General features: G+C 39.7%; 1 protein-coding gene and 1 non-coding gene across 4 annotated transcripts in view; one reads left to right on the top strand and one right to left on the bottom strand.

The window, feature by feature from the left end:
• Positions 1–17,569, bottom strand: part of LOC117773202 (cytoplasmic dynein 2 heavy chain 1) — a 105,074-nt gene that overhangs the window by 30,560 nt on the left and 56,945 nt on the right. For all 3 annotated transcript variants that reach the window (XM_034604918.1, XM_034604920.1, XM_034604919.1), the window contains 9 exons: positions 17,046–17,189; positions 14,613–14,702; positions 11,043–11,108; positions 10,523–10,573; positions 10,354–10,407; positions 10,073–10,204; positions 9,000–9,072; positions 3,157–3,317; positions 1,677–1,802 (listed from right to left, as the gene is read on the bottom strand). In XM_034604918.1, coding sequence (XP_034460809.1) covers positions 1,677–1,802; positions 3,157–3,317; positions 9,000–9,072; positions 10,073–10,204; positions 10,354–10,407; positions 10,523–10,573; positions 11,043–11,108; positions 14,613–14,702; positions 17,046–17,189 — 897 coding nt within the window. The remainder of the gene's footprint in view (positions 1–1,676; positions 1,803–3,156; positions 3,318–8,999; positions 9,073–10,072; positions 10,205–10,353; positions 10,408–10,522; positions 10,574–11,042; positions 11,109–14,612; positions 14,703–17,045; positions 17,190–17,569) is intronic.
• trnam-cau lies at positions 7,949–8,021 on the top strand. Its single transcript has one exon. It is a non-coding gene; the product is annotated as a tRNA-Met (tRNA).

The raw sequence follows: 17,569 nt of genomic DNA, 5'->3' as shown, positions 1-17,569 counted from the left end.
CAATAATAAAAACATACAGTTATACACTCATAACATATCAAGCAAGCATGATACGAACACATTACACACACGTTTGTCCAAAGAGAGAAACGACAAACACACCTGGCCACAAAAACAGCTACACAAACAACAGCACAGTGACTAACATGAGCTGACAGGGGGAATACAAAATGTGTACGTACAGGCAAAGGTAATTTCAGAAATGGAAATTTAAGCAGCCAGCAAAATGTGTTTGTGTGTGTGTGTGTGTGTGTGTGTGTGTGTGTTAAACAGTGCTGTACTCCTCAGTATTATAGATAAACACTGACAAGCAGAGTGAAACTGAAAATTGCTTGCAAACTTCAAAGGTACCCTGTGGAGTTTTGGTCTTATGAAAATGGTATTGTTATAGCAGATCTCTGTTGAGGTTGTCTCATGCACACATACGTGCACCTGAACTGTCCTGCACATGCTTTCACATTGTTCCTCTCATCAACAAGTGGTGATAACATGTGTAGATATGCAGCAGGGTTCCATTAATTGCCATGAAGGAGGACAGTTAATAAACATATGTAAACGATGTAGGTTTTAAAATACCTTCCTGGTTTAATAGTTCTCTTTTATGGGGAAAGAAATGCATTTGACCTGCTTGTTGGAGCTTGAGGACACAAACCATGTGTTTTGGTGAGTAACACTGACTGTTAAAATAACTTTTGTTTGTTTACGAGAAAAGTCCACGGAGTACCTTTTAATACTTTTTAGTACAGAACATCCTCCAGGGTCCCCCTTTCACTGACCTTCACACTTAAAGATTCAGTGCGTAGGATTAGGATACTGGTTTCATCTAGTAGTGAGTTTGCAGTTTGCAACCAACTAAATACTCCTCACCGTCCCCTACAGCATGTAGCAGAACCTACTGTGGCCTTCAGGTAACACGAAAATGTGAAAGGCCCAGTATAGAGCCAGTGTTTAGTTCGTCCCTTATGTGCTACTGCACTAGCATGGTGGCGCTACATGGCCGGCTCCATGGAAGAGGACACTCGCTCACGCCCATGTAGATAAGGAGGGCTAATTCTAAGGTAATGAAAGGACACATTTTCTTAGATTCATGTGGAAATATAGTAGATGAGTATAACATTAGACTAGGTGACATTAGATTACATTTTTTGAACTTATTTTCATATATTAATTTTATAGGATATAGTGCACAATCCTAAGAGTTGCTTAAATGTCCTGTCATTACATTACATTACATGTCATTTAGCTGACGCTTTTATCCAAATTTCAATTTATTCCAATTAGTGCATTCAACATCTATGAGGGGCCATTCAGGGTTCAGCATCTTGCCAAAGGACACCTCGGCATGCAGATGGGGAAGACTGGGATCGAACCTCCAACCTTCTCGTCCTTATAATGACTTTATTGAACTGTATATGTTATGCGATTATTATATCAAATTTTCTGGATAAGTGCATCCTTTATTTCTCCAAAATATTACCCATTTTCTATCCATCTTGAAATATCCCTTCTCCCACCCTTGGCTACTAACGCACCCCTTGTTTTGCACAAATTGTGTGTGAATCATACTAATCAAAAAGCACAAAATACATAAGAAAACAAAACTCTCTCTCTCACAAACACATAAATAAATGTAAACAAATCTCCAAAAAGCATCAGTAAACACACAAAGCACCTACTTTTTCCAGGAGCGGTAGCCATGCAGTGACAAGGTGAAGGTTTTTCAGGCAAAGCCAGTCTCCATTTCTGGAACATTCCCTGAGTGTAGCTACGGCCACGTCGGCCTGTCCCTGTCCCATAGAGATCTAGACAGATGGAGAGAGTTGTGATTATGGATTTGTGTGAGGCCGGGAGGTGGAAACGTATAAAATTCGATTCGACATTGTAATTTGTCAGAAGTTAGGGTGGATAGTCTGATTCAATATTTTAATTCCTTGCTCTCCTCAGTGAGAGTATCCTGCACAGTGAGATTTTAGATGTGATTTTTCCCAATAGGGGCCCCCATATAGAAGCCAGTAACTCTTAACAAATGTGATTTATATTCATATGTAACTGATGTGATTTATAGTAATGTTATATAAAGTCCAGTAAAAAAACGACTGTAAACTGCACAGACTAAAACACATAGTGACTATATGGTTAAAATAATCTTAGCTCTAAATCTGTGAGGCAATTGTAAAAAGTTTCATAAAAATTACCACAAATTACATATTTTGAAATAAAATCTATTTAAAAATGCAGTTTGGTGATCATGTTTTTGGCAGGAGGTCTTATTAGCGTCACTTAAAACTGAAGGAAAACCCCAAAGAAATACAACTCAAACTGAAATGTAGGAACTCAGTATGTGATTGTTGGGTTTGTTAATTTTTACCAGTAGGGGTGGGGGGTGGTCACCAACTACCAAACTTGGAGTGTATATTACTTGGGAGGGTATCACCCAAGATTAACTTTTTGAGCTGATCGGTCAGGGTGGGGGATGTAGAGGATGACACCACAGCAGTAGAGAACTGATGCCGCAGGGTGACAGAAGTATCTACCTAGTTTATTCTGAATCCTGCCTACCTGCTGAAAATGACACAATCTTTATGGATGTTTTAACGGTCACTGGCGCTGGTAGGTTTCCTGATTGTTAATCTGACTGTGACAGACAGTCAATGTGTTTGTGTGGAAGAGAGAGGGAAAGCGAGGTAAAAAAACATTTGGTTTCAACTTTTAAAAATAAACACTGGATCCCGTGATTTAGTTAGCAGTATTAACAACAGGATGTTAACCTGCACACGTAGTTCTCTCATAGGGGATGGGGTGATGGTTGTGAGGGGATGGCAGTATTGTCAAGTTAATAAGGGGGGTGGGTTTTTTGGACATTTTGGTTTAAAGGGGATGGCATCTCCCCCTTAATCCCCCTATAAATCGCTTCACGATGTCACCCAAAGCAATGGTATGCACCAACTTCTTGCTTTCTTTAGATTTTACAACTGATGAACTCCACTTGCGGACAATTATCAAGAACTAAATCTCGATCTAACATTCAACAAGCTGTATGTACCACTGCACAATAGCCTATTCTGTAGGTCTGATCTTTGTATTGTGTTGAAAAAAAATCGGACTGTATTTGCTTATCTGCCATGACATCTCCAACGTTATTCTGTTATTCAATACCTCATGATAGTTATCTCTGCCAATGGTTTCTGCTGCTAGTTCTGCAAGCTCCTGGGATGGATCTGCCCCGGGAGAGATGATGATCAACACAGGCTCCAATTCCAGGGTCTCAATGTAGAGACGCCGCAGGTTCAGCGGAGGGGGGGAGAGCTCTTTCATACCTGCAGAGGAGAGAAAGAGTAGATTGGAAGAGAATGAAGGGATGGGGTGGGGGGGAGTGGATCATTTCAATTTGATATGCTACTCAAAGTCACTGGATATACTGCAACGCGAGGGAACGGATAAAAGCAGATGTAGGGTAAACGCCAGCAAGCAGCAGCAGCAAAGGGGCAAGATGGAGACACATGGTAGTCAAATCAAGTGGGAAAAGATGACAGGGAGAGAGAGAGAGAGCACGAACAGGGAGGAGTATGACAGTGCCTAATGGGGGATGATGGGGAATGGAGGTTAGGGGGAAAAGAATGTAGAAGAAGAGGGAGAGCATAAAGGAGGCAATGATGGAGAGAGGGTGTAAAAGGAAGACACTGAGAAACAGAGTGAGAGAGATTATGAGGATAATGTGCTGTGCATACTGAGTGCTAGGTATGCAGCAGTATTCAACATACAAAGCAGAAGAATACCTTGTCAGCCCCCTGGTGTTGAAAAGCCAGGCTCTTTGTATCTGTGTCTAAGTTTGTGTGTGAGTGTCTGCATGTGTGCGTTTGCTCACTGAGCATTGGGTTCTAATCCTGCTGTAATATATTGTATTGCACATCAGATATGAGTTAATAGTGACACACAAGCAGCGATACGGGCGCACACAGTGTGAGCAGCTGAGTTAGAAATTCCTCTGTGACGTTATTCGTGCATGTATCAGCAGACATACCTTTTAGACTCACACACACACACGCACGCACGCACAAAGCGCTGTCTTTCCTGGTTAAAAACAACTGCCCCCGACTGAACCTTCTTTTGGTGTCTGCTGCCAAATGCAATCTGCTGCACTGAAGTAAACACATTTGTGCACGTAAGGTCTTGGACAACATCTCAGAGCGACCTTTTGCCGCATTACCATGGTAACTAAAAGAAAAACAGTCATCTGACCACATGGCTTGTGATGTCTGATTGCAAAAAAAAAGGGGGAGCTTGTACAGATCGTGCACATGCACATATACATACACAACTACCTTGGACAGGGCAGGTAATCAGTATTCGTGCTGCAGAGCAGCATCGTCTGACTGTGAATAGCAAAGTTCACCTTGGCTTTTATGACACACAATCAGGCCAAAGAGGAGCCTAGAAAAAAACTGTGCAGTCTCGCTATGGTTCAAACACAGTTTAGGGGGAAAGGCACTGAGAGGTTAAGAATTAAAGAAGTCTTCTATCGTTTTAATAAAATCAGTATAATGGAAAGGATACATTTTATTTCAAATTTGATTGGTTGTTTAAACAAAAAGTGTGATTTCTGATAAGAAAAATGACAGAGACAGATAGAGAGACTTATTTTTATGCTTATGTGAACGGGGGTTTGTGTTTTGGAGAAGTAGAGTTAGTAAGCCAGTGAGCATGCACTGTCTGAGTGTGTGTGTGTGTGCGTGTGCGTGTGTTCACTCAGGCATGCCTGTGTGCATGAGCAGTGCCCAGGCCTGGACCGGGAGGATTGAGTGAGATTAGCTGTAAGAGGATTACAGACTATGCCTCATTAGCATACTGATTCACTGCCAAAAACACATACACATAAACACAAAATCTTCTTCTCTCTTGCAATTTTTTTTATCTGTCTCTCTCTCTTTCATTCAGACAGAGTCACACTCTCAGCCACCTCATGCACTTGTACACACACACGCACACACACTGCACCTTTATCACTGGGTTCACTTTGTGTTCAAGGAGTGCAATATAGTGATATTTTAAAAGTGTGTTTTAGTATAACTGTACACAGACAAACAAGAAGAGACTCTTAGACACGCACAAATTCAGAAGTACACAAATGGGACGCACAAAGAAACCTAGACAAACACATTGTCATACACACAAAGCCTGAACCCTCATCATGTATGGCTATTTCTCTGATGGCCTCATTGACATAATAAGCAGTTTGTCAGTGTCATATAGGTTGTGGCAAAAAGAGACAATTACAACACACATAACATGGCAAAAACACAAACCTTCAAGGACAGAAGAACAGTATAATTGACACTCATAAATACAGATAGATTCTCGTCCTCACTGAGCCAGTGTAATTATTAGCACTCTGGAGCAGCTGCACAACAGCTGACACTGAGTTTCAGTCAATAGAGCTTCTGCTATAAGTAGAAAGCAAGGCAGTCAGAGTACTGGGATCTCTCCCTCTCTGCCTACATCTCCTCCCTTTCATCCCTTTTTGCATCCACTTCTTTTTGGCTGAATCTCTATTGAGTGTCCAATTTCTAACATTTGCAAAACAGTTTGAGAGCTGAGAAAAATGCTACAACTAAAATTGCAGCCAATCATTTCCAGAAATAAAAATGAGGGAAATGTAGTACATGTTGTTGAAAGTAAAGTGCAAGTAGATTTGCTAAGAATCAAAAAGAGAAAGCAAACTCCAAAGAATATTACATTCTTTGATTAGTTTGGTTTCTGAGGATTATTAAGACTGCAGCACACACAGAACTGAGTCTGCAATGTGATACCCCTTTTATAAAAATCAGCTAGTACACGTCGTTTGATTTCAGCTTTTCCACAGTAAGACATGTTCATCAAAACCCAAGCAACATATTGGAAACGGGGAAAATAACACACAAAACTAACCCTAACCCCAGAAGAAAGCAGCATGGAGACCAGTGACATAATTATTTCTTATATTTCAGTCCCTCTTACAAACTCAGTGGAAACTGAAGGATTTTAGATTTCTTGGAAATCACCCAGATTTCATGTTTCCATCACTGCCGATCTGAGCCAGAGCCGATAAAAAAACCTGTGCCTGCTGCAGAGACATTTGACCCGGGAGTGGATGCCGATCGTAGGCATTCGCATTGCAGACAAAAGCCTGAACCTAGTGGGTGAGTGTGGTTTTTTTGCCCTGTGGAAAAGGGGCTGAAGTGATTTTGTGTTGCAAATTACCAGGCCAACTATGATAATATGAATGACTGTGAAGCTGGATTAACACAGGAATTAACCCTGACCCAGAATAACAATTTGAGCCTTTTATTTGAGAAAAAAACAGAACGTTTCATGAACTGTCGCAGTTGTCCCGTAAGATTTTGTTGTAGCCAATGACACAATGACATGGCTGCCAGGCAATCTACTGGACCGATTCCTAAAGGTTTTGTAAGTACCTTTAATTTACACACCAACATATATAAACTAAGGGCCCCTGTTGAAAAATACTGGAATTTCCCATATTGCCATGTACACAGTGTGGTTTTCTTATTTAAAATGTCACAACAACACAGAATAGTGGAGACAAAGCTCACATACTAACATAAGTAGAGTCCTTTTGTTTAAGGATGGAAAAGTAGTCCATCTAGAGCTGAACTGTCTATCTGGAAGCATAATCACATCACCACCATATCATCCACAGTGTTGGCTGCTCCAGTATCAATCTTTTGTTTCTCTAAATCTGCACAACCTCTTTTTGTCATGCCTTTGGTGCTGGGTCATATCAGAGCATCTGACAAAGCATTTTTGTTGACACATAAATGTCTCTTTTTTCAACATCAGATCATGTTTTAACCTTGTTGGTGCATTAGGCAGCGCATCAGTCTTATAATGTGATTGTTGTGCGCCTCATACAAGGCAGGCATGTTTCATACTGCATTGAAGACAAAAGAGTCAGGGGTGACACATGCTACAGACTGACAATTAATGCAGAGTGCATCAAATGTGATTCTGTGCAGCAAATCAAAAGGTTGACTGCCATTATATAAAAGATTCATAAAAACTTGCAACTTCAGTCAATCAGCCGAAAAACGTTCTCAGTATGTCCTATTTGGAAAAATGCAATTTCTCTGTCCTCACATTCTCATCAAAGCTTTTCCTTGTGACTCGCTCACATCCCTGTTGGGAGAAGTTCAAAGGCAAATAAAAGATGTGAGCGAGGGAAGCAGTCCAACATCTCTCCTGTTTGTTTCATGCGATTCTGTGTAAATCTCTCACATGCCTCACATTCATCCATGCACACACATTGACCATAGACTGAACTAACTACAGCATGCATTTTACTTTTGTTGTAGTTATATGATGAGCCCTTAATGAAATAAAATTGTATAAAAGCTAAGGTGTGCACACACACGGCCGTTCGGTGTATAGATCTAATTGTATGTTTAAATCTTTTTCTTTATTTCTAATTTCCTCACCGTAGCTGGTGCAGTAGGCAGTGTGTCATAACCTGAAAGTCATGTGTTCAAGCCCCACACAGGGCACATGCTTTATTATTGAAAGGAAAACTACGAACCCACATCATGACAACAACTATAGCTTTGAAATGAGCCTTGCAGATACACAGCTTAACATTGAAACAGCTGTAAATGATGCAGGAAACTGTACCATTCTTGAGAATAGTTTCCAGTGAGAAAAGCCTCTATTGCTGTTGTTTGCTCTTCTTTTAACGTATTTGCACTATAAGCTGCTGCCCTAAACAAACACTTGCTATGATCACACCTTAGACATGTGAGCCCCCCTCTTTTGGCATGGATTAGCCCTGGGCCATTTCACAAAGCATGTAAAGGTGAATAGAAGCTTTTCCGGAGCTTTTTGGTGTGTACATATATTGTTGTCGACAATGCACAGCTCAGATCTCTTTTTTTTGTTGTCATTCTCTGGAGCTATAGAAGCCTCGTTGGCGCAGTAGGCAGCGCGTCAGTCTCATAATCTGAAGGTCGTGAGTTCGAGCCTCACACTGGGCAGCTTTTTCGTACGGAGCACAAGTCATAGCTACGATGGAATATAGAGTTAAAGGCTGCGAGGTTCACGAAGGAAACAAAAACCAAATGGATCTATATCAAAGGTGCATGTTGTGAAACAATTTCAGGAACCAAAGTCTTGTTTATGAATCTATTCTCAGCTGCAATTATTAAGAGTTTTCCTTATTTTTAACTTGCCTGTTTAACTGTCTGTAAAATGACTACTGTATTAGGAATAGTGATTAACTGGATCGCAAGCAGCTCAGAACCAGAAACCACGCAAACACTAAAGCCCACACAACAAATGATCTATTGATGGAAAGCTTAATGTAAGTGATATTATAAGTTAAACAATCCCACACAGCTAACAGAGGCAGAACAAATTACATATAACTGAAAACTAGTTTTATATAAAAACACGAAAACCTGCATCTTAGTTTCACCTGACACCAATTAGCAGTGTCCCAGATACGGCTGGCAGAAGTCAACACAACATTAGCATTATCTGAACTGAATGAACGGGCTCATTAAGCACAATGAACTAACCGCTCTCAAGCAACATCATAACTGTATCTGTGTGATGTCACTTATCATATGATATAATATTATGTAGAATAATCGCGGCTCAGTATAAATTGTAGGGAATACTGCCGATCCCTGTGCACATGTTGCACCTCTGTGAGGTTGGCACCCCGTGTGATCATTCATATATTGATGAAAATATTAAAATAAATGTTATTTCTTTGTGGTGAGACCCATGTGCAGAGCAGGTAGGTGCTGAGTGGGCTGCATCATTATGATGTGAATGTGGTTTGTGTTATCGTAGTTTTCAGTAGGATATTGTGAATAATAATTGTTATATTTTGTTGTATTCTCGTTACAACTGTAGAAACAGTTCTGAACTTAACTCCAACAGACTTAGGCAACACTGATGAGTAATAATAATGAAGAAAGATTAAAGCTCTAAAATGAACCACTTACCCAGAGCCTGAGAGGCAAATGCTGCCATGGCACTCTGCAGCCGGTCTGGTCGGACTGCCTGAACCAATAATAGCTGAGGAGATGGGAGAGCAATGAATGGAAGGGACAAAGTAACAGCAAATATCAAATACAAATGTTACGTATCATAAAAGCCCCCCAAAAAACAGCCTACCTTGGAAACACACCCAATACTAAATTAACAGAGGTTGTAGATTTTCAATTATTATATGTTCGAGCACAATACATAAAATATGTTTCACCTAAATTGTACGATTTGTTGTTTTCTTTACTCTAGAATGGGCCTTTATATTTAAATACTATATTTACATCGGGAGTGGGTCCTCTCTATGGAGGCCACCATGTTTTTTTACAGTAGTCCACACTGGACAAAATAGACACCTTTTGAGTTTTTATGACAACTGAAGGCTGCCACAGGTTCTCTGTCATGTTTGGAAGGGGAGGCTGAGGTGAGGGGTATTCAGCTGCAACATAACACTTCACCACTAGATTTCACTGAATTCTACACACTGAACCTTTAAGTGATGTTGTGATTTTGTAAAAAGATAAAGTGATGACAGTTGAGTTATGGTCATTTAAAATCATAACAGGCCATGTGAGTTTATATCACACATGGAAAAAATATATAATAGATCATAGTAGCTTTAAGAGTTAATCAAAAACTATTATGCAGGTTATATGTTTAAGCAGAAATGGGTATGAACTGTACTCAATGTTTCATCCTTAACCAACAAGGTTCATACTTCTTTCACAGTTAAGAAGTATGAACAGAAATGTAATGTGCTTTATAAATGTCCAACCCCAACCACATGTTAGCACTAACTAAAGCTAAAGCTAACTACACATCTTTTTTCTGACCTATGTTCTTGAGACAATTTTTTTCAAATCTGCAAATTGACAGGGAAACTAACTGAGCTGAAAGTAGAACTTTCTTGGCCATGGTAACACAAACTGTGTGTGGACTTCTGAAATGGTCTGTAAATAATGATACGTTTTCTTTTTTTTCTTCAATTTGGCTGATGAAATGAAATGAGTGGTTTTGATTGAAAGCTGACCTGCTGGGAGTGAGTAATCTTCTTGGCAACGGAGGATGGGATTTCCTGTTCACACTGTGAGCTCTGCGAGAAGGACATCCAAAGGTCTGAGTCACTCAAACACAGAGACTGGTAGAGGGCTGGGAACGTAGCCTGTGAAAGAAGGATGGCAAAAGTTTCAACAGGTGACTGACAGATTAAAACATTTAATCATGCAATTCAATAAAGAATAACTTATTGGTGTTCTATATAAACTGCAGTAAACTTTTCTTTGAAAGGATAATGGATGGATGGATGTTTACTTTAAAAATAGCCACCGCTCCATGTCTCTCCAGATCAATCCAGGAGGGCAACTCCTGCCGAGAGAGGGTTAAGTCAAATTCAGAAATAATAACATGTTGATGAATATAATGGTTTTCTCATTTTGACCAAAAAATTAAAAAACATTAAAAAAAATTGCTGCATGCTCACCTCCTTCTTAAACATTTCTCCTACGATGGATCCAGTGAAGATGTCCCACTCCTAAAACAAAGGAATAATGATTATAAGTTGAAGTAGAAGTTGTGATAAGGTTCAAATTTTGCAGATCCAAAGCGTCTATTTTTATATTTAAAGCTGGGGTTGGTAATATTGGAAAATCTAGCAGGCGCAGGCTACACTACAGAAAATGCAACTGATAAATCCCATCCTCTCCCACTGGCCTTCTGATCAAGATTAGGCCCCCAAAACACATGAATGTGCGCTGCCTGACAACTGCTAGAAGCCAACTTTTCTGTGACTAGCTTGTTAACTACGATTGGTCGTATTTATTACAGTCCTGTGAGGGCCACAGTGTAGGGTTCTTCGTTTTTTTTTTACATGACTTTATTTATTGATGGCTATTGGGAACTGATGAGGATTTCAACAAATAAAATAAAAAATGTTTCGGGAAAAAAAAGGCCTTGAAATCAGCATCAATAGTTGCCTTCATACAGATACAGCAAATACTCACGTTCTCCTGGAAGAGTTCGGGGTGCATGCCTTTCACAAAGTGCATAGCAAACATCAACTGGTCAGCCTGAGGCAGAGAGAAGGAGACAGAGGGATGTCACATATGAGAACATGGCATTTCCTCTTGTACAAAGCCTAACTACGAACAATGAAAGTCATGGTAGAAAAAAAAAAAACTTTAGCATCTTATTCACATGAGGCCCTCATATTCCCAGTGCATGATAAGCAGCTCAGCCAATTTATCTTAAGGGCTTGTAGAGGTTTGCTACAACCAGACAAAAAGCCCAGAGGACTTCTAGAACTACACTGGCTGTTGTATCATCCCGACACTGTCTCTCTGTCTCTCTTATCTGCTGGTCAAGTTTAAGAGAGATAACAGAAATAAGCTGCTAATAAAAAAGCTTATCCCACCCCCACCTATGAAAGAAAACAGGAAGACTTTGAGCAAGAAACTTCACTGCCCAGTAAATATGGCAGGAAGAGAAACAGGGAAACCAAAGCAAGTATTTACGCATTTATACACACGCACACAAACACAAACAAAAATGCAAACACAATGATGACGCATGAAAGACTTTAATTAATCCGTTTTTTCCCCATCACAAGCTTAAACCCTTCTATAATCACAAAGCTTTCTTTAATCTTAATACAAATATCTAATATATGGTGAAAATTATTGTAAAGAAAAGTAGAAAAAAAACATATACGTATATGCAAGCATGTTAACTGTCTATAGCACTATGAGTCCATATGATTTTTTTGACAGCTAGTAAAGCATTAGTAAAACCTGCCAATGTTGTGTTTTGTAAAGTGGCTATAAGTCAAATGACTGTATTCATATATTCACAGTAGCTGCTATCACTGCTACCAGATACAGGCTCTGTTGAAAATTAATTTGATCCAATCGTAAGACAACTGCGTCTGTGCTCATCAACATGTGTGTATGTGTATGTGTCAGAGAGAGAGAGTCTGTGTGTGTGTGTGTGTGTGTGTGTGTGTGTACTGCTGCCATCCTGACACTCTGACAGGAACCTCAGTAGACAGTACAACTTGTTATATGTCACACTTAAGCACATCACGACATCTCAAACTACTGCATGTGCACAAGAGATGCATTGATATGCTCAAACGCAAAGTCAACGCCCTGAATGCTTCTACCTGTCACCACACTCACATTGAGTCCATATATAAATAAGGGTTTGTATATAGACATCAATATACAAATGCACAATCTTATTTTTGCCCATCTTTGACTGTTTACTACTTTAATCCTCTAAACATATAATCTCCTGAGTGAATAACCCTTCAGTGTGCAGCAATGTGCTGAAAAGAAAAGCTTTAATGTTGTTGTTGTTGTTGTTGTTGTTGTTGTATCTTCTCTATGGACAAAGTAGGAAGATTCACTAGGGTGCTACGCAGAGTTTAGTGAAGTGACAAAGCCTACTATTGTTGCATCTGATTCACTTATTTTGTCACAGCATCGTTATGGAATCTGGGGTGGAATATAAGAACACTGTCTTCCTCCGTCTATACTGTGTTTTTCATTGAACATTTGTTTTTCCAAAGTTTGTTTTATTGACAAAGTTTCAAATATTATACACACTGCAGTGTTTCCCACAGAATTAATTCGGTCTGTGTCAGTAGCACGGGTTCACCTGCACGTGCACGCAGTCTGCTCTCACACGCAACTGAGAGTCAGGTACACACACCAAAGACCAAAAGAGAAATTCTCACGTGAGAGAGAAGTGAAAGCTGAAACTCTGAGGTCTGACTGCATGGAGGGTAAAAACTTTATGGACGATTTAAATTTAATCAAGCTGCACCAAATTTCGCATACTCTTCAGTCCCCAAAATTATGGATCTTCCCCTTTGTCCTGATCCAAAACCTTGATGGATTCTTTCTTGGTCTCATTTTTCCCCAGAATTTTGGTGAAATTGAATTAGTAGTTATTGCAAAATCCTGTTGACAAACAAACCAATGGGCAGGGACAAAAACAAACCATCCAGGGCGGAGGTAATTAATGGCATATATTTGTAATTCAATACACTACCCTGTCAATTACAAAAACACTATTAAATATAACATAGCTATAACTGATATTCACAAGCTATTAATATTAGATAGACAGATCCAGGCAGTACGAGTAAGCATGATCCCCACATGTTTCGTTCAGTACATTTATTTGAAGAAAATGAAAGCTGTTCCAAATATAAAACATCTCATTATAGGTCAAATGACACAATCTTTCAAGAATTATTTCAGGCCCTGAGATAGAACAAATAAAAAATATCTTTGTTCATGAGAGGTTCAACAATCGATATTTAGTTGAGCAGCCCTGCTTATTTATTACAGCTTTGATGTATCCAGCTATGCTCAATCAATACCTTATTAAGCTGAATCAGTTGTGTTTGTGGTGGAGTTTAACACAAAAACAGAATAGTCGTCTGGGTGCCTCCCACTGCCATAACAACAATACAGATATTTACAAAAAAGGTGTACATGGTACATTCTGATCTTGATTATCTTTCCCTCGCTAATTATTCTCTTCTCTTTTTTCCTTTTCCCTGTGCTCGTCTTTTTGTCCTCCCTCACTAATTATCCACCTTTATCTTTTCATTGGACGCCTCCTCCACCTCTCTCCTTCTCTCCCTGGAGTTACCTCTTTGGTAACACAGATGGGGGTGTCGACAAGAGCACTGATAATGTAGTCTAGTGTTTCCTGTCTGCTAATAACTGGGCTGCAGCGTCTGTCTGTATGTAGGTATGTGTGAGAGGTGGTCAGCAGTTCACAGCCCCCCACAGCCATCCAAACAGACACACAAAGACAGAGGAATTACATTTACTATTTACTGCCTGATCGATGCAACAACTGCTGTGTTAGTCAATATTTGACACTTAATCAGTGTGTTAATGGCAGAGGTTGGACTGGATAAGTCTGTAAATGTGTGTTCATCTAATTGTGCATTTGGTCTAAGAGATCAATACGAATACTACTATGCTACTTCTTTGCTTTAGTATTTACCAGAATATAGTGGATCTGCACCAGTTGCAAACAACCAACCTTGTTTCTAAAAAACACCAAACTGACCACTTAAAGCATGTCAACTTTAACCTTTCATTTTTAAATGTTCGGTAGAGAAGACATGGCAAATTGTGATGGTAGTGAGGAAAAAAAGGATTGGAGTAATGTAGGAGTATACATGTGAAGAAATATGTCAAGGTAATGCATTCGTGACGACATCAGGTAGCTTAGCAAAATGATTTCTTTATGGCTTTGAGTAGAAAAAGTGGATTCATTTCTTTGACCCAGAATGATTTGTGTTTATGGATGATTTTTGTTTCTGGAATAACAACGCATTATTTTAATCAATTTCATAAGGAACTACAGGGTAGAAATAAACCTTGCAATTAAAATGAAAAAAACATGGTTTTCAAAATGAGCTGATCCTGTTTTGCAATTGAAACTGATCTAATGCCTCAAGCAAAATGCCTGATTTGCCCACTCATCCCACCACTTAAACATGGTCAAAACCACATTTGTTTAAGTATGTATGTGAGTGTGTGTATTACCTTGAAAAGCGACCGGCAGACATATTCATACACCATATTCTTCAAGCTGGACTCCAAAGCTGCAATCCTGGCTTCAGTATTCTCTACTTCCTAAAATACACACAAACACACACACACACAAACGTGCACAAACAATTAGTGAGGTGAGAGATAAAAAGGATAAGGGCCATTAAACTGGGTGAGTGGATGTTAGACTGTGGGATAGTTCATGTCAATGTGTCTGTCCATATCTCTGTTCTGGATAAATATGAGCCAGTTGTGCAAGTGACGATGAAATGAAAAAGTTAGAAGCAACGTTTTTTTCCAAAGCGTCCCAACTTTCTGACACAATGAAAAATGGTTAACTTGTATTTCTTCCATTTGTTTTTTAGTCTTTTTTTTAACCTCTGATACACAAATTGCCACGGAAAGATCAGACCAGAGAGTTGAAGTTTGTCTTATAGTGTCTTAAAATATTTTGGGACTTTTGCCGTTACTGAGAGGACAGTGCAAGTGTGAACTGGGGAGAGAATTGGGGAAGACATGCAGCAAAGGGCCCGGTCTGACTTTTTTCTTAATTTGTTCTTTTTCCATTTCACATTTTTGACATTGTGTATATACATTCTTTGACAGTTGGGGGGAAACACGCAGCAAGTTACGGATTGGAACCAAACCTGTAGCCGCTGTAGAGGACTCGAGTCTCTGTACGCAGAGATCCGGCTCTTTGCAGCATGTCTGCAGCCCCTACTTTCTCTCCACATTTCACACTTGCACTGTCCTGTCAATAAAGGTCTTTTGCCTTTATTGAGAGTGCGCCCACCAGCTCAACTGGTAGCGTGGGCCCCGGGTCTTTGAGGCTGCTATCGGACCACAGTGTAACTGTCAAAGAATGTACATACACAATGACACATAACAAAAGGAAGAAACTTAAAAATTAAACAGAAGGAGCAGACAGAGACAATCCAGGAGAATTGGACACAGCTTAGATACTGCTGCGTGTGTGCTGATGTGTTAGTGTGCACATGTTCATAGTGTCATGTCAGACATGTAACATTAAAATTCTCCTTTAGATCTCAACCACCATCTGCAACTCATGGCAAATTAAACTTGCTCATTCAATACAAAAACAACCAAAAGTAACAAAGGGACAGAGAGTCAATGAATAAATGCACTTTTATTACAACCTCTCACACACACACAGGAACACACACATAACACAGTACATAACAGTGGTGACCAGCTGCTGCCCGGTGACATTCTTGGATGACAGCAGTGGCTCTAACAACCCACAGAGGATTTGGGGAATTAGTGCTCAATCTTTCAACCCAGTGTGTGTGTGTGTACTCTGGTTATCAGACAGCGTTTAGGGGCTCAGATGGAGAACTGCAGTGTGATGGACAGTCTGTGGAGCTCTCCAGCTGCACAGGTCAGATTGAGATAAACCTGCTGATAAAAACAAGCGACCTCAACTGAAACAAAATCATCTAAAATAATCTAAAAGCAAATGGAATTAACTTCCATTTATCCAACACTTTTTCTTGTGCTTCATGACCCAGGGCCAACCCAAAGCACACAGCTACTGAAAGGAATATGTGGACAAGTAAGTATAAAAACAATAAATGGACAAATAAAAGTCCTGCACAAAACCCCCTAGAAAATATAATTAGCTGTAATATGCCAAGCTAACCAGTTGCTGGCTGTAGTCTTATAATTAACAGACAGAGAGTGGGTAGGTATATTTAGTTACCTTAGTATTAATTGGCTTATGTTAAGCTAAACGTGTAAAATTAGAACAAAACAATGTTTAATTAATTATGATGATGCATCATTGGGACAGTATTTATATGAGGCTTTTTTTGTCCTATTGACCACTCAAAGCGTTTTACAGTGCAAGTAACAATCATCCATTCACCCACACATCGGCAGCACTAGAATCTTGCTCAAGAACACTTCGGAATGCCGACTGGAGTAGCCAGGGATTGAACCACCAACTATCTATTATAGTGGACGCCACACTCTGTCTCCTAAGACGAAGCCGTCCAGGTATTCTGATCATTACCTTTACCAGTTTTTTGCTTGAATGTTTCTGCAACTTTTCTCTGGGTCATAACAAAGCACACAGACAGACACTGGAAAAGGTTATCCTCCACAAAGCTCTGCTTGGTACTGTGTGCACCTGGGTTGGCATGACCAATGAGCCTCTTCAAATAACGTGGAACCAGGTAAAGTATGGCGTTAAATAGACACTATTGTGTATGGGTGTATGACATCAAGTTTTGCCATACTGGTAAACTCAAATATATGAGTGGGAAAAGTACTTCAAAATATGCATATTAGCATTTAATTTATCATCCAGTTGCATGAAAGTTTTTATTTTTATTTTGAAAGTGTTCAAACTCTACTGTGCTGAAAAGAAATGAAAGCACCACTAAGAGTTGGGTGGCATCCACTCACCGTCTTGGCCTGAAGAGCTCTTTGGAAGAGGCGTAGAAAAGAAGCCAGGCTGAAGCGGTACATGTTGTTGATCTTCGACAGGTCTGTGATGACAAAATACATCTTGCTGGCACTCTCTGCAAGAGGTAAGTAGGCATCCCGCTCCTAAAGTAAAAACAAAGAGAAAGAGAAAAAGGAAAAGGAGAAGGACAGAGATGAAAAAGAACCAAGGTGCAACAGAAAAAAGACCACAAAATATTCAAGAGATTTAAAGAAAATACAAAATATGTATAGATGGCAGGGAGAGGGATTTGTTTGAAGATGCATGAGCAGACCAGTAGAGAAGAGAATATTTATTTTAATCAAGATGGAAGGAGAAAGGGAGAGAGAGAGAGAGAAGGATGAGGATAGACAGCACAAGGTGTGATAAGACAGGAAATGTGAGAAAAAAATCAAGGGGGTGCATAAGAGGAAGACAGAACCAGGGTTGAGAAAAAATAAATAAATAAAAAGAACAGAGAGAAAAGTACATCAACAGTTCTGGT

This window comes from Hippoglossus hippoglossus, chromosome 13 (assembly GCF_009819705.1).
Source record: "Hippoglossus hippoglossus isolate fHipHip1 chromosome 13, fHipHip1.pri, whole genome shotgun sequence".
NCBI lineage: Eukaryota > Metazoa > Chordata > Actinopteri > Pleuronectiformes > Pleuronectidae > Hippoglossus > Hippoglossus hippoglossus.
Note: the sequence above shows the minus strand (reverse complement) of the source record. Positions and strands in the feature narration are given on the sequence as shown.